A 22628-nucleotide genomic window follows, 5' to 3' on the forward strand; every position below is an offset into this window, starting at 1 on the left:
TCCTTCTATGAATAGCATTTTCATCTTTTGCTCATGTTTTTTGTTGTTTAGGTACTGTTATTTGTTTATTTGATGGCTTTAATATTTAAGAAGTAGAGCTGGATTCATAGAAGGATCATAGCATAAAGGAGGCACTAATCTTTAATGTCATCTAAGTAAAGCTCTATACTTGTTTGCTTTCTCAACAATATCAATAGACATCTGTTCCTTCTTTAATATGCAGGAAGGCTAGTTTTTCTATATTTTGTAGGTGACAGAGAATTAGAGATTTCTTTACATATTACACCAAGATTCATTGTTGTAATCATACATCTTAAATATTTTAAGTCTCTTGATTTGGGGAGACGTTAATAGTGTTTTATGAGATGTAGCTGGGTGCACGGATTTAGGTGACTGAAAACCCAGAAAACTTTCAAGTGCATAGCTCAGAAGGCGATTTGGAGAACAGGAGTTGACTCGTTTCAGTATCTGCAAAACAGCTTAAGTGTTTTTTCCTGGGTGTGACAGCAAGTTGGACCCTTTTACCAGAGAAGAAATTAAAAAGTGATATTTTTGTCCACGTCTCTAAAGCTAAAGAGTGGGAAATTGTCTAAGACCTTGTTAATTGCTTTCCCATGTTCCAAGCAAGTTCGATTCATTAGTAAGATGGGAGTATTCCTATGAATTTGATCCTGGTGGTCTTGGTTCCTTTCAAAACTGTTGAAGATCCCTTTGCCCTAGGAATTGTCCACTATGTTGTGGGGAACAAAAACTATTTCCTTATTATCAAAGAAGCAAGATTTTAAAAGATTCCTTTATGTTACACAAATGCATATAAAATTATGAGAAGTCCTTCCAAGATCAAAATTATCTGGTTTCTATGTAATTATACTCTTAGGAACGTTGATTTGAACATCCTAAACTGCAGTGTTAGAGGAAGCGTCTCTAAGAATTATTCTTAATTGCATAGCGACCGTTGTTCATTGAGAACTGATTTATTGGAAATCTATTACATTTAAGGCCTAAAATCTGTTCAGGAAGAGGATACAAATATAAATAAAACATGGATTCTACTTTAATCAGGAAATATTTGTATCTTAGCTAATGTAACAAATGAATCCCAGAATTTTTTTCCTTTGGCGAGATTTTAAAACCACTACTAGGGTGATAACTGGGAACACAATCAAACACATAGTTATTCACCACCTGGTATGTGAAAAACTGTGCTTGTTTGGGATTTCCAAGAGAATTAAGATTCACCTTTGCTGTTAAGGAGAGGAAGACTCAAGCAGGCTGTAATAAGAAGAAGAGCAAATGCATACAACAAGCTACAAGAATATAGTTCAGAAACTACTTATGAAACAAAACAAGAAAGATAGGTATGGCGTGTTATGTACTAGATAGAAAATTATATGTATATTATTAACGATGGATTTACTATTTAATGACATCATTAACATAGTAAATCTAGAATAAGTCTTGTAGATCAACACAGGGAGGTTATAATTCTGGCTCTGGAATATAACATTTAACCTCTGTGAGCTCAGTTTCCATATCCATAAAATTCTCTTAAAATATCATTCCTGGAGAATATTATGAAGATTGAATGAAAGAGCATATGGGAAGAATTTAGTAACCTGCTTGGCACATGCAGGCATACCTGCTCAGTCTCTCATTTGTGTCCGACTCTTTGTGACCCCATGAACTATAGCCCACTAGGCTCCTCTGTCCATGGGATTCTCCAAGGTAACAAATCCGGAGTGGGTCCATGCCTTCTTCCAGGGGTATTCCCGACCCAGGGATCAAACCTGTATCTCTTGCATCTCTTGCATTGCAGGTGGATTCTTTACCACTGAGCCACCAGGGTAGCCCACTGGCACATAGTAGGCCTTAAATAAATACTAGTATGTTTGCTTATTGTTCTTTGGGAACAGCCCCATTGCTTGGGAGCAGTTCCACATATACATGCCCCTTGATTCGTCCACTCTCCATCCCCACTGCCATTCTCCATCCCTACTGCCACATCCCTTGTCCAGGACACTGTCACCCGTCACCTGACCTAGTACAGCAGCCTCTTAGAAGAGATTTCTTCAGCTGGTTGTGTGTGTATGTGTTAGTCACTCAGGTATGTCCAACTCTTTGTAATCCCATGGACTGTAACCCGCCAGGCTCCTTTGTCCATGAATTTCTCCGACAAGGTTACTAGAGTGGGTTGCCATTCCTTTCTCTAGGGGATCTTCTTGACCCCAGGATTGAACATGGGTCTATTGCACTGGAGAAGGAAATGGCAACCCACTCCAGTATTCTTGCCTGGAGAATCTCATGGATGGAGGAGCCTGCTGGGCTACAGTCCACGAGGTTGCAAAGAGTCGGACACGACTGAGCGACTTCACACGCACTACTGCATTGAAGGTAGATTCTTTACTGCCTGAGCCACCAGGGAAACCTTCTTCTACTCTTGCTTCCCTATAATTCAGTGCCCATACAAATGCCAGAGTGATTCAGATCATACATTTTCCTTACATCAAACTTTTCAGTGGTCTCCCAGTGATTAAGGAATACAAATCAAACTTCTTACCATAGCCTATAAACAGAGGCAGAGCTGGACTGCCTATCAGAGGGAGAAAACTTGGGGGAAAAAAACAGGACAAATGATTGACCTCTGTATTCATTCGCTTCAGCTGCCATAATAAAGTGCCATGGACAGAGTGGCTTCAATAACAGTAAATTCATTTTTTTCACAATTCCTTAAGCTAGAAGCCCAAGATCAATGTGTCAGCAGGTTGATTTCTTCTAAGCTCTTTCCCCTTGGCTTGTAGGTGGCTGTCTTCTCTTTGTATCTTAGTTTTTCTTCTCTGTGTTTCTGTGTTCTATTTCCTCTTTTTATAAGGACACCAGTTATATTAAATTCAGGCCCAGCCTAATGACCTCATTTTAAGTTTATTCCCCTTGTAAAGACCCTATCTCAAAACATAATCACATTCTGAAGTACTAGATGCTCAACATATGATTTTAGGAGAATATAATTCAGCTCATAACAATCTCTTTCACTGGGATTTCTACAAGTTTAAAACAGTGAACTTAACATATAAATAAGTTGCTTAAAAGATACCACTTTCAGAATATGGACAGCGAAGGAGGTGTTCTGTCCAAGTTTTTCCCCTTGAAGTTCTCCTACCTGAAATGCATTTTCTCAGCTTTTCCAGTGTCTTGTGATCATTCTTCAGCTCTGTTTGAAAGTCACTGCTTTGGAGATTGGTACAACATTGTAAATCAACTATGTGCTTTGTGTTTAGTCGCTCAGTCATGTCTGACTCTTTGCAACCCCGTTGATTGTAGCCTACCAGGCTCCTCTGTCCATGGGGATTCTCGAGGCAAGAATACTGGAGAGGGTTGCCATGTCCTCCTCCAGGGGATCCTCCCAACATGGATCGAACCCGGGTCTCCTGCATTGCAGGTGGATTCTTTACCATCTGAGCCACCAGGGAAGCCCACTCTACAGGAAATCAATTATACCTTAATAGAAAAATAGAATTTAGAAATTAAAAATAAGTCACTGCATTGAAGAGTGGCTAAAAAATCTACAATGGCTTTCCTAGACTATTACCAGCCTGTTTTGTTTCTCTTATGACTGATAGCATTCTTTCATTTAATTAATTTCCTTATTATTTATTCTTTGACTCCCCCAGTAGCATGTTAAGTGCCTGAGGCAGGAAACTTCTGATTTACCACTGTAACACCAGAATCTAGCATGGAATGGTGTACATCAGGTGGTCATTCAATAAATGTTGAATGAATGGGTGTCCAAATGCAATTTTTCTACTAATTATATATTTTTAGGCTCTCATTCAATCTCAAAGAACTTTTTGATTGTGTAAATACTGAATAATGTCACAAATAATCAAGGTTGTAATTCTGAACATAAAGCATTTTTCAAGGATCATTGAAAAAGTAACAGTGTTATGTCAGAATTTGAAAAGATTCATTATCATGGAATCATTATAACTTTAAGAATTAGCATAAACCCACACACCTTAAAATAAATGTATAAGGAAAAATATGATTGGCTTAATCCCTCCCTTTCCTACCTTTCCTGCATGTCAGTAGAACACCTGTGGTATTAATGTTTTACAGGACACAGTTAGCTAACTAAATACTGTTCTAGGAAACAGATAAACATTTTCTGTGAACTAAAGTGAACAGCATCACCTAGGAACTTGTTAGAAATGTAAATTTTCAAGCCCTACTTTAGACCTACTTTACGGCAAGTCTGAGGTAGGCTCCAGCCATGTGTGCTTTAATAAACCTTCTGGGTGGTTCTGAACCAGTTAAAGTTTTAGAACCAGTTTCCTAAATTGATCTTCAAAGTAACTGAATTTCTCAAGATTCTCATCAAACAGTCTCACTGTCGAGATCTACTCAGCCTTAATTGTTCTGGGTAACTTATCACTCCTTGTCCTGACTTGCACTGAAGTAATGTTTTTAACACTTTAGCAATTGTCCTTAAGAAGCTAGCAGAGAGATTTCTCTCACTTTTGAATTTTTTTGAATGAAATCTCCATCTACTAGGGTTTGACACACATTATTTGCTTCCTGGATTACCTATTTCTGAAGCACTTTGGCTTTCATAAGCTTATTACTATCATATTTTTGTTGTTGCTGTTTTCAATTTCTCAGTCAACTTCTCACACTTATTCTCTGTTTTTTTTTGAATTTTTAACATTTTAGAAAATATTATTTTTACAAAATGAAAACTCGTGGCAGATCAGCATGATTTATACTTTTTCTCTCACTGTACTTCCAAAGGATATATTTTTCTTAGGATACTTATTTAAGAAAGAATTTTCTTTCTCCTTCAGACTGTTTTTCTTTCTGTGGTTCAGTCTTCACCATGTAGAGGGAGAAATACTCTCATTTGTTTTATGAAGATAACTTTAGATCTAGGGCATAAAGCTTTTCCAATTGCTCTGTGTCCTTTTTGGCATAAATCCAATTGCCTACCCAGTATTCAAGAGAAACAGTCCATCTTGATAACAGATGTTGTTCTTTCTAGTATGGAATAGGTAGCCCCTGGCCATCCAGTGTTATAAACCATCATATAAGAAATGATGTTCAAGAGTGCAGCAATTTAAAATTTTTATTAGTAATTAAAATTGCTATTATGTACAATAATAATTACTATCATTATTGAGCATGTTATGTTCTGGAGACTGGGACAAGTGATTTACATGTATTATTTCAGCTAATACCCATTAAAACCTCCTCTGTATCTGATGATGTATGACTTGACTAAGATCATGCAATTAGAAATTATTAGAGCCAAATTTAAACTCTGGAATTTCTCATTTTAAGCAACATGCTAAACCTGGATTGCAGCAGTTTTCTCTGTCTAAAATCTGTGTCAACCCTATTGTCATGATGCTCCCATATTTTGCTTCTGCCAAACACACCCATACACTTGTTCCTGAAACAGTCTTATTTAGACGTAGAAAAGAATCTCAATAGCAAAGAAAAGCTAATACTTGATAAATATTTTCATGAAAGTGTAACTGCGTTCAGGGTCTCATAGGAGAAACTTCATCTGATCCCCATCAATAGTCTTGTCTGATAGGTGAGGCTGCTGTCATTGAGGAGTTAAGTAACTTGCCCAAGATCACACAACAAGTAGATGGCAGAACATACATGGGTTTGACTTTTAGGAGAGCTTGTTTTTGATCCTAATTACCAGTGGATGATCTTCCTATTGTTAAAAGTGACCTGAATCATTTTTGTGTTTATTTACCAATATCCTCAACTCACTGAAAATGTGTTCCTTACAGCCATTATGGTTTTTCTCTACTTTACTCTTGTGGTTAAGTTCCCTCTTTTTAACAGCTCACTTCTTTACTAAAAGCCAATCAGATGATGAGCTATAAAAAAAATCACAAAGGCTAAAAGCTTTTGTTCCCTGCACTGCCTGTTTTAACAGTGCCCCGGGGGTGATGTATCTTTGAAGAACTAAGAATCGCAGTAAGTAATTGGGGTTTCTTTTTGCCTGTAAGTAAATATTGCTTTCTGGGTTTTTGTTCTTTTGTCTACATTTTTTGGAGAGATACATAATCTCACTGAAAACATAAGATGCTTGTAAAAACATGATTTATCTGTCTTTACTTTTTAATTATCAAACCCTCCTTGCCTGTAGGATCGGTAATTATCTTTTCACACTTGTTTAATTCATGCCTACTAGGTCCTGTTACAGAAGTGAAAACTGACATATATGTCACTAGCTTTGGACCTGTTTCTGATGTTGAAATGGTAGGTATCTGGGAAATTAAATGTACTTTTTGAGGTTTGGAGAAAATATGCAGAAAAGAGGGCAATTAACATTTATCTTATAATCTATTACACAGAACTAGAAAGTGAAAGAACAGCCTAAAAAGTTTAAAAAAGTGAGACATTTAATTTGCATTTCAGCTGTAATAGTTGAGGTTTTTTTCTGGTTTGGAGTCATTCTCAACAAAGAAAAGAACATTCTGTCCCCACAATACAATGTTGTATGTAATATTTTTTCCCTTAGAAAGTTATTGCGGAGGAGAAAATTAGAGAGTGTAATTAGTTTTGGTATGAAACTATATTGTAGTCCTAATTGCATTTAGAATTCCTTGTTGGCCCTCTTGCTCACCACCCCTCCTCCCACTTCCACAGAACATTAAGCCCTGGTCAGTATAAATTCAGTTTTGCTTTCTAATATTAAATATTTTCAGTTTCCAGGTCAAAGAAATGACCCTAGGTGAACGTTAATAAATTCTGTGGATATAAGATTTCTCTTTTACATACTTTACATACTTTGTCTTAAAGAGATGCCTATAATTTTATGATTAATTATGCAATGTTATTTGTTACACATTAACTAATTTTGCCACTTGATTTAAAACAAAGTACAACTGTAATTACCTGATGGCTGGCAGTTTTATTAAATTAGAGTAATTATTCTGGAATGATTAATATGTATGATAATTTATTTATCTAACAAATGTAGAAGATTAACGTATCAGATGGACATAATATGCTTTAATTGCTGACACTCCTTTTGCTCCATTGATTTTTTTTTTTTAATTTGCTCTTATTTGTTTTTATCTGGGGTTGTCTTTTCTGAGGGCAAATCTAGAATTTACTGCATTTTTCTGCATATTTATGTGTAATCATCTGTGATTGATTATGTCACAAACTAACTTCCCTAGGAATACACAATGGATGTGTTCTTCAGACAGACATGGATTGACAAAAGACTAAAATATGATGGCCCCATTGAAATTTTGAGATTGAACAATATGATGGTAACAAAAGTGTGGACTCCTGATACTTTCTTCAGGAATGGAAAGAAATCTGTCTCACATAATATGACAGCTCCAAATAAACTTTTTAGAATTATGAGAAATGGCACAATTTTATACACAATGAGGTAGTCTTTTTAAAAATTTTTTAAACTGTTTTTTCTTTCTTCCCTTCCTTCCTTCCTGTCTTTCTTTTTCCTTCCTTTCTTCCTTCTTCCTCATTGAGGAATCTATAAAATTATTTTTTTTAAGTTTTGATTTTATTTAATTGCCTTTTTTCGATCATAGACTCACCATAAGTGCAGAATGTCCCATGAGATTGGTGGACTTCCCCATGGATGGCCATGCCTGCCCTTTGAAATTTGGGAGTTGTAAGTTACAATCAGATTGTGGTTAGGATTTATGGTTACCTCATGCAAGCTGATGTTTTTGTATGTTCATGATTTTCCATAGTCTAACATTTAAATCATTGTCCATGACAATGACTTGTCTGAGGTTTGACTTTTAGGAGACAGTTTATTACCTAATATATTTAAATTAAGAGGTAAAAACAACCCATTCGCCTCACCAGAAGCAAAAATTATTTCTATTTGCTACCTAGATAGCCTAGGTAGACTGAGTCATAGTTAATAGGTTGGTGATCAGTGGTGAAATTTAGGGACCACTGAACTCCTTGTGTTGGTAATGTATCAGAGAAAGAGTAAATGATTTTTTTCATTTTTTAAATTTAACAGCTTCTGTTACAACCAGAAACCTTTATGGCAGACTTGAAAAAAAGCAAAAGAAGGTTCAGGGCTTCCTGACATGACATGGGTTAGAATAACATAAGCAGCGCTATTAGTATAAAAATGGCTGAAGCATGACCAACACAGATTAGGAGGGATGGTCTGATATGTAGGCAGAACAAGATGGTATAGTACCTTATGGACTACATTAATTAGTTTAGATATTATTCTAAGTGCTATTGGATGCCTTTGGAAGGTTTTACTAAGGGTGGTTGAGAAAGGACTTTACCTAGATTAGACCTATCTTGAGTGAAATTTAAATTATTATAGTACAAATAGTTTTCAATTCTGGCCCCAGTAAGATCATGCTTTCTGTTCATTCTAGGGAGAATGGATTGTAGAAACAGAGATGAGCTGGAGGCTGTGTCTTGGTGGTGACGTAGACTAGATTATAATATCAGAGGAGGTGTAAGACACATGGATTTGGGATATTTTGTGGTGGTGAAGGCAAAAGGATGAAATGAATGGGTAGGACAGAATAAGGAATCTCTTTTACCCAAGCTCCCCTCTCAGAGATGGCAGCAAAATGTGCTTGCCTCTTCTCACGTCTGCCTCAAATATTTGACTCAATCAGAAGCTACCAAAAATAGATGCTGACTTTTACTATTGCTTCAGATTCTCAGTCACAATGATTGTGAAACTGTTGCCTGCTGTTATTATTGCTTATTGCTTAACTTAATGAGACTTGGCAGTCACCATTCTTTTTATAACCCTCAGTAATCACAATATTCAAGTTGGGTTAACTTGAAACTAGAGTGGGTCCTTTGCTCTCCAACTAGTGATTTGATGAGAAAAGATAAAAACAGAAAAATACACGGACAGAAAGGATACCTGACTTAAAATATCATGGACAGGGTCTTAGCATTCTGAGACTTTAAATGTATAATTTAAGCATGAATATACTTCAGAAGATAAACCTTGAGACCTGATTGTACACCACTGAATGACAACACAAGCCTTATAGCTTGTTTTGCAAAGTCATTTGTAGAGATAGTCTCCCTAGGTACCAACCCCTTTTGCAGAATTAAACATTTTCACTGAGGGCCTACTGTGCTCTAGCCATTTTAGGAATCTTTGCAGAGGGCAGCACACAATTCATCTTGGTTCTTTTGAACTCATTTGTGTGTGAGCCAAGCTATCTGTTCTGGGTAGGCTGGTAAGCAAGCAGCTGGTCTCCATGTGCACTGAACACCAAATAATAGAAAATGGGCTTGAATTGCCTCTGGGAGGGATTTGCTGAAGATGGAAGGGAAAATGTTCTGATTGTGAGAGTTTAAAGGTAGTGGAATTGGTTCTGTAAGTACGTTCCCTGGAGAGCTTTACAAACTGCAGTCAGTTGTCACTTGCAGAATGGTTCCCAAACAGCATGGGTATTGCCCAGAGGCAGAATCTGGAATAGGTGACCCATGGAGAGCGCTTCCAAAGTAGGATTTGCTTTTGTTGTTGTATTATTATAGGCAGCATCTGGTATGTTTCTAATTGAGAGAGCTGTATGAGGAAGGAAGATGTCAATATTGGTCAAGTATTAGAAGTGAGTTAGAAGGGAAAGGAATAGCAGTTGGACAGTACTTTGGATGGGGGTTATTTTATCTGCTTTTCACCTGTTTATCCTATTAGTATGGAAACATATCCAAGGGCACTGATGCATAGATCACGTTTTAGTTGCCTTAGTTTTAGTCTCTCCTCCTGTAAACCTCTGGCATAAAAATGAGAAATTTGCCCAGTTGCAAGACTGCTTATTTAATCTCTACAGTTTTCTCAATCTTAAACATGTTTGAATAAATCATAATGATTCTTGTTTTCATTTATTCCATCTTTCTTGGACATGTGTAATATTCTTAATCATTGACTGTCAGTGCAGATGGAAAAGGAACCCTGACTCTAACCACCTTCTCTGCTGTCCTCCAGATGCCTATCCGAAGAGTGAGATGATTTATACCTGGACGAAAGGCCCTGAGAAATCAGTAGAAGTTCCAAAGGAGTCTTCCAGCTTAGTTCAGTATGACTTGATTGGGCAAACTGTATCAAGTGAAACTATCAAATCCATCACGGGTGAGACATTCAGTAATTTAAACCGATATGCAACTTGGCACTAGCTTCTTCATTGAAATATCTTGTGTTTTCAGGGTCCAGCTAAAAGTTTCCAGAAATAGAGTTGATGCATAGCTCACAGTTGAGAATTCTCTTTATTTATGTTTAAATCTTATTTTAGTTTAAAATAAATTCTGAGTTGGTGAGATGCAAGAAAAAAGTTGGTTTTCTTTTTCATAAAAAAAGTCAATGATCAAATATATCAAAACTATTTTCAACAGAATTCTCAGGTAGGAAATCTGATCATTGATTTTTTGAACACTGAATTTTCTTTGTTTTTTAGTACTTTCCCCAAATCTGTTTTTTATATCTTGCCAATTTTTATGGTGCTACTCTATCCTCTTTTCAAAAGTAAAGGCAAAATATAAAATTTGATTATAAAATATGTTAAAGGCATATATTAAAGCTGTCATGTGAGTAGATGGATGATTATTATTGAGGATTCTTGGTCTGTATTTGTTTTGGGGATGTGAATGGAAAGAATCATAGGACTTAGTTTTTGTCATATTCAGTGTGAGAAAAATAGCTGATTATTGCTTGTTCTTAAACTATTCCTTATATGTATCACCAGGAAAAATATTTTTTGAAAACATTTATTTTCCAGCCTGTAAGTGATTATAAAAATATGTTTTGGGAAGATTTGAGTCTTCAATCTGAGAATAAGGCTACTGCTTCCTGAGTTACTTTCTTAGCATGTTACTTTCAGATGTAATATTAAATATTTTATCAAGAGCTATGAGAAATCTTATGATATATTTACTTACTATCTTTTTTAGGTTTTTGTCTAAATGCTAATAAAACACACCTGAACTCAGGGATGTTATGGATGGGTCTATATGTGTTTCTTTATATATTTTTTTCACATATATCACATTTAGAAAGAAAGTTTTTTCCTGAAACTAAGACAGTAAGACAACCTTTCTCTAAGCATATATGTATATACAATGTATAGCTGTGTATTACAATTCTTTCTAAAATGAGGCTTTATATTTTCATACAGGTGTGTATATTTTCATGGTTTTTTTCCAAGTGATTTTCCATAAATGTTAACTCTAAATTCTGCTCTTAAAAATGCTGAAAATGAAGTCTAATTGCTTTTGCAGTGTTAGATCTTTAAAATGGAAGGCACTGTAAGAATTTTTATAAAATTATAGCCCAACTTACTAAATTGCTTAATCACAATGTAACAACAGAAATGTTTTTCTGTGTAATGATGCTCAGTATTGTTTTCCCCTTGTTGGGAACTTCATATTTCTCAATGCTTGTGCTGTCATGCAGAGCAGATACTTTCTTTGCCTAGAATACTGTTTGTTATTCTGAAATATGATTATAAAACCATTGAATATTTGCTCACAGAACCTATTAATATAAAATTTTCCTCATGCTTCGTTCACAGGTGAATATATTGTTATGACGGTTTATTTTCACCTCAGACGGAAGATGGGTTATTTTATGATTCAAACATACATTCCATGTATTATGACAGTAATTCTTTCTCAAGTTTCATTCTGGATAAATAAGGAATCAGTTCCAGCTAGGACTGTATTTGGTAATTATAATTCATTTCTTGGTTATTTTTGTTCACTTCACATTTTGATTGTGATTCATGGGACTAGCCTTTAGATATCATCTCTGAGAAGATATTAAACAGTAATATATCTGGCTGTGCTAAGTAAAGAATCACATAAGATTTCATTTTTATCAGCTAATACAAAGTAATAAAGCTTGAGAGGATAAGTGCATTCCATTCCTTCATTTGGGTCCCCATCGGATTTACTTTATTGTAAACTGGCAGGTGAAGACCAAGTGTGAATCTGGATATAATTTCACTGTGGGTGATATTCTTGGGTGCCTAGCTTAATGCTGTGTAATTGAATTAAAATCATGTCTAGGTGTTAAAATGAAATGCACCGGGAGTTTAAAATAAAAGTCATGGATGAATGAATATGAAAGCCTTAGAAATATTTGCCTTTTAATGAAGAGGAACAAAAGGTTTAAATGCATTGAATTGAAAGTATTATATGCTTAGTTTGTTAACTCATTGTTGTAGTCTATCTACACTTTATTTTCTGAATATGTCACATTTTTTCTTTTTGTTTATATACTGGCTTCCTATATATCATTCGTCATTGTATCAAATCCAGAAAACTTGAGTTTTAATTTTTTTAGCTGTTAATAAGCCTTTGCATATCAGCCATGCTTTTGGCTGATTGTAAAATATTACAATTAGTTATAATAATATTTAATTTAATATTTCTCTATTCTTTTTCTATTGATTGTGAGTGGAAAAGGCATTCAGTTGTAGGACAAAAAAGAAAATGATCAGAATTGCTCTGGAATGGAGGTATAGTCCCCATGAAAGATGCCAACTTCCCATTGCTTTTTTCTCTTTGGTAGAAAGCCATGATATAATACCCCTCATCACACAAAAGCTGAAAGAATGCTGCTAAGAAGAAACTGAAGAGCGTGGGGACTTCTCACCCAACCCTGATCCATTGAGAGACTTTCTGATGAGGGCCATCTTAGTGTTCTCAGTTGACCTGAATGTGGGGACATAATCCACGGACACCCCCACCGCTTTAAGCTTAGGTTCACTCAAGAAGGTTTTGGAATCCTACTGGGGAAACGCTTAGAGGAGGGTTAGTGCTCCGGGCAGAGTGTGACCCCAAGAAGGCGTTGAGCGGGTGTAGTGGGACTGTCTACTTCATAGAGTTGTGAGGGTTTAATTAAAGAATAACTGCACATTGCAAGTGTTGAAAAAATTCAGCTGTTGAAAATAGATGGAAAAATGAAGAGAGAAAACAATGTAGTGAAGTTTATTTTCCAGTAGGTCAGGTTTTAAAACCCACATTTGCCACTTATTTTCTCCATCCATAGGACATTGTGATAACACATCTCTCCTTCCTAGACTAGTGAAGATTTAGAGTAACGTGTGGTAGTCATTACAGGGTAAATAGCACACTTAGCACATACTTGTTACTCCCAGATGTTCTATTATATAGGGGAGAATAATTTTGCTTTGACTTTGTTGCCTTGATTATTAACTGTTTTTAAAAGAAAACATGCATCTTTCCATTATGTAATGCCATACACTCTGCTAAATTCTTTTTTTTTTAATGAAATACAGTTGATTTGCATCACTGTGTTCAGTTCAGTTCAGTTTGTGACCCCATGAACCGCATCACGCTAGGCCTCCCTGTCCATCACCAACTCCCAGAGTCTACCCAAACTCATGTCCATTGAGTCAGTGATGCCATCCAACCATCTCATCCTCTGTTGTCCCCTTTTCCTCCTGCCCTCAATCTTTCCCAGAATCAGGGTCTTTTCAAATGAGTCAGCTCTTCACATGAGGTGGCCAAAGTATTAGAGTTTCAGCTTCAACAACAGTCCTTCCAATGAGCACTCAGGACCGATCTCTGTGAGGATACACTCGTTGGATCTCCTTGCAGTCCAAGGGACTCTCAAGAGTCTTCTCCAACACCACAGTTCAAAAGCATTAATTTTTTGGTTCTCAGCTTTCTTTATAGTTCAATGTCATGAACCTCCGTCCATAGTTCATCAGGCACTCTGTCTATCAGATCTAGTCCCTTAAATCTATTTCTCACTTCCACTGTATAATCATAAGGGATTTGATTTAGGTCATACTTGAATGGTCTAGTGGTTTTCCCCACTTTGTTCTATTTAAGTCTGAATTTGCCAATAAGGAGTTCATGATCTGAGCCACAGTCAGCTCCCGGTCTTGTTTTTGCTGACTGTATAGAGCTTCTCCATCTTCGGCTGCAAAGAATACAATCAATCTGATTTTGGTGTTGACCATCTGGTGATGTCCATGTGTAGAGTCTTCTCTTCTGTTGTTGGAGGAGGGTGTTTGCTATGACCAGTGCGTTCTCTTGGCAGAACTCTATTAGCCTTTGCCCTGCTTCATTCTGTTCTCCAAGGCCAAATTTACCTGTTACTCCAGGTGTTTCTTGACTTCCTGGTTTTGCATTCCAGTCCCCTATAGTGAAAAGGACATCTTTTTTGGGTGTTAGTTCTAGAAGCTCTTGTAGGTCTTCATAGAACTGTTCAACTTCAGCTTCTTCAGCGTTACTGGTCGGGGCACAGAGTTGGATTACTGTGATCTTGAATGGTTTGCCTTGGAAATGAACAGAGATCATTCTGTCATTTTTGAGATTGCATCTAAGTACTGCATTTCGGACTCTTTTGTTGACCATAATAGCTACTCCATTTCTTCTAAGGGATTTCTGCCCACAGTAGTTGATATAATGGTCATCTGTGTTAAATTCACCCATTCCAGTCCATCTTAGTTTGCTGATTCCTAGAATGTCGATGTTCACTCTGCCATCTCCTGTTTGACCACTTCCAGTTTGCCTTGATTCATGGACCTAACATTCCAGCTTCCTATCCAACATTGCTCTTTACAGCATTATTACAACATTATTACAACATTGTGTTAGTCTCAGTTATATAGCACAGTTACTCAGATATATATATGTAGACATATATAAAAATATATATGTATATTTTTTTAGATTCTTTTCCCTTATAGATTATTACAAAATACTGAGTATACAATAATTTCTTGTTGTTTATCTATTTTATGTATGTAGTGTGTATGTTAATCCCAAACTCTTAAGTTGTTCCTCCCACATCTTCTTCCCCTTTGGTAACCATAAGTTTCCTTTCTGTCTATGCGTCTGTTTCTGTTTTATAAATAAGTTCATTTTTATCAGTGTTTAGATTCTACATGTAAGTGATATCCTATTAATATATAGTTTTCTTTCTCAGTCTGGTTTACTTCCCCTCAGTATGATAATCTCTAGGTCTATCTGTGTTACCAAAAAAAGATTAATTTGCTAAATGCTTGGTGTTTATTGTCTCATTAAGTGCAGTGAACACTCAGTTAACCTTGGCTGTATGCATCATCTATAAAGACAACCTGACAGGGCAGAAAGTTAGGGGCTGAGAATAAGGTCAAAGTCCCTGAACTTTCCCTTGTACAAATAATATTAATGTTTCAGGAACTATCATCATTGAAAATAAAAATAAAATCACTTCCACATGTATTACCATCTTTATCTTATGCTCCTAAATAATTTCTGCAACAGAAAATATTGCCCTATTAATGATGCCTTTGATTAAGAGGCATCCACGTCAAAAAGTGCAGACTTTGGAGCAAGATGGCCTAGGTTGTAACCTAAAGTCTACCATTTATTAGCTGTGAGCCTTCAGTGAGTTATTTCTGCCTGTTTCCTCAAGTGTTACAACAGGGCGAATTGTCACTACTGCATAAGGTTGCTGTGAGGATTCAATGAGTTTATTTGGATACAAAGGCTACCACAGTGAATACTGTTTATAGTGTCGTTGACTATTATGACAGTCTGTGCTGCCTTCTCTCTCATTTTGAGACTCGCTACTTGATACTATCATGTGAATGTTCTCTTTATTTTATAGTTATTGTGATTGCTTGATGAGCTTTGAATGCTTTCTTGGTTGATTATAAACTCATAGCCATGGTACTGTCTCATTTGTCCCCAAATAATAGAAATTTCCAGTGGTATGTGTGTGTGGGCGGAGAGCATTAGTTATAGCTGTATCCATCCAATATTTCCTATCCAGATAAGCCAGCGTAAGGACATTATGTATCATATAGTAAGGATACTGCTGCTGCTAAGTCGCTTCAGTCGTGTGTCCGACTGTGGGAGCCCAAGACGGCAGCCCTGGTAACACTAATAATAATGATAATAAAATTTGCCATGTACTGATAGAGATCATCTTATTTAATCCTCAGAATAACTCAGCAAGTTAGGCATTAGTAATTTTATATGGATAAGGATATAGACACAAAGAGATTAAGAAACTTGTATAAAATCATATATTGAAGTGATAAACCCAAAACAATTTCTTCCTGACTTTGAGAACTCCCTCATGTCCACTCTGCCATTCTGTCCTTATGTAGTGGGGGTGGGGTTGGGGAGGCAGTCTGGGGACCTGGGAGCTTGTGGATGACTTCAGAGCTGCTGAGTGGATGTCTATGGCTATGCGCTCTGCATACTTTGTGGGAACTCTTCCATTTGCTTCTGATTGTGCTCAGGCACCAAGATACTGGTTTGGATTGACCAGGAAAATTATGCCCAATAATGAAGTTTTCTAAGACCTAAGATGTGCCAGAACAGTAACTATTTAATTGTTTGTTGAGATTTTTGATGGTATTTTCTTAAGGAAGTTAAGTTTTAAGTATGTGGGGAGTGGGGAGTGAACAGTCTATTTCATATGAGATTCAAATAAAAAGAAATAATTCTGGGCTAACATTTATCTGTCCCAATTCTCATTTTTCTCTTTACTCAAGGAAGAATTTGCTGAGTAAGAGACGTCACTCAAGATCACGCAAAAAGAAAAACTAATAAAAATTAGTGTAAATATGAGAAGTAGCGTGTGCCAAATTCTCTGGAAAGGTCTATCACTAAAGATGTATGCCTCTTAAGTTTTCTAATTATTCCAGTATAGTAAAACATGAAATCTGCGTAAATGCCAGCTGGCATATCTACACCATTACTAGTTCGTTTTCTAGGAGTAGCTAGCCCAAAATTCACTCCTGTGTATAGTCTTAGCCTACTTTTAAATGTCCTCTTCCAGCTCCTGGGCCAGCCAATATGGTGCATATTCAGCATTCTAAAAACGGGGCCTGGCATCAATATCTGAACTTATCAAAAAAGTTCCATGGTTATTAAAGTATTTTCAGGAGAGATGTGGTTTCAGATATACTGTCTTCCTAGATGCAGAAGGAGCATGGCCTCTTATCCGAGAGGTTAGCGTCTGTTTGCTGTTTTGTAGGTGTCCATTTAACCAACTGCTTCACCTAGACGCAGGCGTAAGAAGCCCATTCCTGTCATGCTAGTTCTTTCTTAAAATTGAACTCCAGACAGAGAAACGTTTTAATGTCTAAAGGCATGGCAATTTCAAACACTCAGCCAATTGTTTATGCCAGTTACTTTCTTAATTTTGCCAAGTCATAAAATAGGAACCATAATATCTGAAAGACCTTTCTGCAAACTTTTAAATCAAGTGTGCTCTAGATAATAAAAAAGAAATGCAAAGCAGCCACATAGCCATATACTGTTGAACATATTCATAAACTTGGTGATCTACCCTCCTTAACAATCAGAAAGTCATTTTTGGATTCACAACTCAATAATTGCATTAATATTCTGCTTACTTGTCATTAATGATGAAATTTCTTCTCATACTGCAGGAGAGAAAAAGACCATTACTGCTTATCCTCAGGAGAAATTGCTCTATTGCTAAAAAAATGTTCAAAGCAATATGGATAATCTTAAATTGTTTATATTTGAGTTTCAGATACCTTTTTGATTACATTATGGTCTCTGTAAAACTTTCTGATTTCTGAGTAGTATTCTTACTTAAATGGCACTGTTTATATTTTATTTTCAAGCTCTTTCAGTATAATTTCTATGCTATTAGAGGAAATATACCTAATAAAGTTGTAGAACAGTTTTGAATTCTTAATAGGTCATTTAACCTGCTATGAATAAGAAGAAAAACTTTGATTTATATTTAAATTTTGCAGCTAGAAGTTTTCAGAATTGATTTAGGGTTTATTCACTATCTCATAATGACCATAAGGATAGTGCCATTTTCCTGAGATTTAAAATAGAAGCCTAAAAATAAAAATAAAATAAAATAGAGGCCTAAAAGTCCTGAGGTCTCTTTCCAAAACAAAGTCTAATAAATTCACAATATTGCATTTTCATAGGCATGTAGGTATTTATATATTTGATTGAATAAACATATTTTAAGTCTGTTTTAAACTTATAAATTGTTAAAACTATCACAAACATTTCTTTTAAAAGAGAATACAACCAAATTCTCAACTTGTTCCCTATGTATAGTTCATGGAATATTTTTGAAAGATCCATAGCTCAGAAGTTGTTCTAATTTCTCATGTTTTAAAACTGACAATTCAGAAAGGACTAGAAAGAAAATGGATTCCTGAAGAGCTGAAAAATGTATTTGTATTTATTACGCATTTATCATGTGCTCTGCACTATGTGAAATACAGTAAATTCCAAAGTGGTGTTAAATATTTCTGCCCATAAGGAGTCCATGCTTAATGAAGTTGTGGAAACAGAGCTCACACAAAGGAAACAATTAGGAAACAATACAAGGTAGAATATAATTAAGTGCTGAGTTGAAGAGACAATGTTATTTCTCCCTGCATCAAAATATTTTTATTCCTTCATTATTGCATGGGGCTCACTATCCCTTCAGTTTAATGTGTGACTTTACACTAGGGATTGGCATGGATTGGAATAAATAGTTTATACATTCATCATTGTTATTGTCTTCATCATCATCATTCCCAAACATCTGAGTGTATCAATTCAGGAGATTTCCTAGGTATTACACAGAATGATTTAAATGGATATGGTAAATCTCCAAATAAATTTCCAAACTTAACTACATAACATGGATTAGATCCACAGAGAAACAAAGATGCAGAAAGGGGCAATTGTGCAAATATTTAGCGTTCTTAAGTAATGCATTTCTCTGTAGTTTCAGTGGCAAGTGGGATTTTTCTATTGAGAATGGGGATTAACATTTTTCCAGGCTCTGCAGAAAAGGTTTTTCTGGAGATGATATGTTTCAGAAGCTTGTTGATGGGAGAGAAATACTGTTATTCTTGTTACCAGTATTTTCCTGCCAACCATAAACTGAAGGGCAGTAGATGTCCAATCAAAGGAAATTAGTCCTGAATATTTATTGGAAGTACTGATGTTGAAGCTCCAATAGTTTGACCACCTAATTCGAAGAACTGACTCATTAGAAAAGACTCTGATGCTGGGAAAGATTGAAGGCAGGAAGAAAAGGGGACGACAGAGAATGAGATGGTTGGATGGCATCACTGACTCAATGGACATGAGTTTGAACAAGCTCCAGGAGTTGGTGATGAACAAGGAAGCCTGGCTTGGTGCAGTCCATGGGGTCACAAAGAGTTGGACATCACTGAGTCACTGAACTGAACTGAGATATCCAATATTTTTAAAACCAAATTGTTCTAGAAATCTATTTCTTGGGAGCATTCCTTCTGTTTTATATAAATTGAGCTATTTTTATAACTAGTACATTTTAATTTTAGTTAAATAGGTAATATTCAGGTAAAGATTTTGAGTGTATATAACTTGTGATTTTTCTGGTAGAGAGTTTCAATAACATGGGCCATGCCTACCCCAGACATGAAATTCTGATACTTTAATTTTCAGTGCTACCATCTTCCCACTCCTGGTTGAGAATCAGTGCTTCAGTGAGTCACACTTCCTGTTAGGTGTTGAGTTTCTCAGGTATATTGGCCTGGGTACTAATATCAACCCAATGTATGTAGTTGCCTTACATACTTTAAGTCTTCATAGTAAGCTCAGTAAGTGGGCATCAAGTGAAACCCAGTGTGTTTTCCTAACTTAATCCAACTCACACTGAGCCAGTGATTGGAGAAATAAGTATTTGAACCACGTCTGTCTCTCACTCCAAAGCCTGTGCTAATTTCACGGAACCATTAGGATTGGAATCATATCAAAAATGGTTTGTTTTGAGTTACTATAAACTTTGTTACTGCCATCCCACCAAATTTCCATATCTTTTTGTTTGGTTGTTTTTTCTGCATAGAAGTAACCATAAAGTATTTTGTCTCTTTGCTCTTTTCCCTTGAAGGAATAACCACAGTCCTGACCATGACCACACTGAGCATCAGTGCACGGCATTCTTTACCCAAAGTGTCCTATGCAACTGCCATGGATTGGTTCATAGCTGTCTGCTTTGCTTTTGTATTTTCGGCCCTTATTGAGTTTGCTGCCGTCAACTACTTTACCAATGTACAAATGGAAAAAGCCAAAAGGAAGACATCAAAAGCCCCCCAGGAAATTTCAGCTGCTCCAGTGCTGAGAGAAAAGCATCTTGAAACACCTCTGCAGGTATTTGACTTAATATCCTTTAGCTCATGATTTTAGCATCTTGGTCAAATTTCCATTGCCAGGAGAAAAGCTAGGAAGTTGAAAATCTCAATGACAATTTGTAACTCATTTAAAAATTCAAAAAAAATGTTAAAGGATAATCATAAATTTCAACTTTGAAACTATGATTAATGGCTTAAAAATTAAACAGCTCTGGATAGATAGATGTACACAGCCCTGTTCAAATGAAAGTTCAGAATTTAAAAATTTTTAATTTTTAGGGGGCAAAATCTTATGAGAAACCTGTGGATACTCTTAAGTAGGTCGGAAAAGCATCTTAGTAGAGTTCATTGAACAAAATAAAGCAGTGATTCTTAGCATGGCTCCACATTAGAATTGCCCCCATGGGGATGTGCCCTTGTATGAAAAAAGAAAAGAAAACCAATAAACAAGAAGACTCATAGGTGCAGGTGATATCCTTCCAAGATTGAGAATTTTTGCCCTAAAGAGACAGATCTAAAAGGATATGAAAGTATATAAAAGCTACTGTAATTTACATTGGGCACATGAGTGATTCTGTGAATTAAAAAAAATTAAAAAGTGACTTTTGGATACCAGTTGTACAAAAATAGCAAACCATCATGAAAATGAGAAAGCAAGCAATCATCACCTCCTCTTCCTCCTCCTTCTCTTCTTTCTCCTCCTCCTCCTCTGATACTCTACTGTCTCTCTCTCTTTTTCTTTCCTGAATCAAATAAGTATCTATGGTCAGTTATACACAGCCTTATTGTAGTTGCCACAAATGAGTCAAAAGCTCCTTTTGTCTGCATGTACCCAAATCAAAGTGTATGAAAGTCACCAACTCTATTCTCTATGGTAATAACTCATCCCCTTAATTATTCAAACATGCATTCATTCTTTTTTTTCACTCATTCACCAAATACATATTTAGCATCAACTATGCACCAGACACTGTTGATGATCTGAGAAACAGGGGCATACAAAGCCCTCTGACAATTATCTTACTCTATGGACTTATATTTAAGTATGTAGGACAGGGGAGACAGAAAATTTACAAAAAATGTATATATATATAGCAAAACAGGTACATTAGATGGTGCATTGCTTTGATAGTGCTGAATCACCAAAGTGGGAAGGAAATGTTAGGGCACTGTGACAATAGTAGAATTCAGTTCCGAGACCAGAAAGTCCTCCCAGAGAAGATGCCAGTAGAACAAATTAGGTTAGCTGTTTACCCTGGGCTTCCCTGGTGGCTCAGACCCTAAAGCGTCTACCTGCAATGCGGGAGACCCAGATCGATTCCTGGGTCGGGAAGAGCCTTTGGAGAAGGAAATGGCAATCTGCTCCAGCACTCTTGCCTGGAAAATCCCATGGACGGAGGAGGCTGATAGGCTACAGTCCATGGGGTTGCAAAGAGTCGGACACGACTGAACGACTTCACTTTCACTTCCACTCTACCCTGGTAGGTATAAACTGTTAAGGGTCCTTCAGTTTATAGCTGTCTTTCCCCATGCAGGGATAAGGGAACTGATTCTCTAAGAATGACATATGAGCTGATAGAAAAAATTATTGTCCTTCCATTAAAGTAAGTTTGGATAGCTTACATTTTCTTCTAAAGAAATCAATTTCATCAAGATTTTCAAAATTATTAAAATGAATTTTGTTTACTATTGTCAGATAAAAAACTCATTATCAACAGTTTTATTCCCTTTCCCTTTCCCCATAAGTAATTTTGTGTCCTTTCTGCCTTTTATTGTTGTTTTGTTGTGTTTGTTGTTTTGCTTTGTTGTATTGAGGCCTTGGTAGAATAATTCTATCTAATGTTCCTTTAAAAAATTATCCTGTGTTTATTTATTTGCTTTTTATTCTTATTGTTGACTTAAGATTTATTTTAATTTCATCTTTCTGCAGGTTAATTTTGTTACTCTTTTTCTAGCATTTTGAGTTTAGTTCTTAATTTATTTTCACCGTTTCTTATTTAATAATAAAGTTTCCTTTATTGCAATGAGATTTCCTTTGCATACAGCTTTGGCCATAATTCATAACTTTTTAGTGATGTATTATCATAATTATTTGCTAAATATTCTGCAATTATGCTGCTATTTTTCTATATAAGCTCATAATTATTTGGAAGATAATATTATAAGTTCCAAATGGGATATTGTTTGTTTATCTAGCTTCATTGTATTTTTAGCTGAACCACCTTATATTCAGAAATGTTACCTGTATAGATTTGAATGTTATTGATACTTTCATTGTGGTCTGAATTATACTAAAGCTTATAGATGTTTGATGGAAATTAAGGAGTTGACTATTAGTTACTAATTTTACCTAAAACATTATTATGTCACCTCTTAATAATTTTATAAGTCACTTCTTGTCTTCTTGATCTTTCAAATACCAAAAACGTTAAGAAAAATTCTCCAAAAATGAGATTGTGTTAGTTTTGTATTTTAGCTAGTTTTGTCTTATGC

The 22628-nt window shown here is 35.9% G+C and overlaps 1 protein-coding gene across 5 annotated transcripts in view; it reads left to right on the top strand.

Annotated features, from left to right (window-relative positions):
• Positions 1 to 22628, top strand: part of GABRA4 (gamma-aminobutyric acid type A receptor subunit alpha4) — a 245452-nt gene that overhangs the window by 9885 nt on the left and 212939 nt on the right. For all 5 annotated transcript variants that reach the window (XM_044945908.2, XM_044945909.2, XM_006069951.4 and 2 more), the window contains 6 exons: positions 6206 to 6273; positions 7200 to 7420; positions 7581 to 7663; positions 9986 to 10129; positions 11565 to 11717; positions 19895 to 20154. In XM_044945908.2, coding sequence (XP_044801843.1) covers positions 6206 to 6273; positions 7200 to 7420; positions 7581 to 7663; positions 9986 to 10129; positions 11565 to 11717; positions 19895 to 20154 — 929 coding nt within the window. The remainder of the gene's footprint in view (positions 1 to 6205; positions 6274 to 7199; positions 7421 to 7580; positions 7664 to 9985; positions 10130 to 11564; positions 11718 to 19894; positions 20155 to 22628) is intronic.

Source organism: Bubalus bubalis, chromosome 7 (genome assembly GCF_019923935.1).
Source record: "Bubalus bubalis isolate 160015118507 breed Murrah chromosome 7, NDDB_SH_1, whole genome shotgun sequence".
NCBI classification, from domain to species: Eukaryota; Metazoa; Chordata; class Mammalia; order Artiodactyla; family Bovidae; genus Bubalus; species Bubalus bubalis.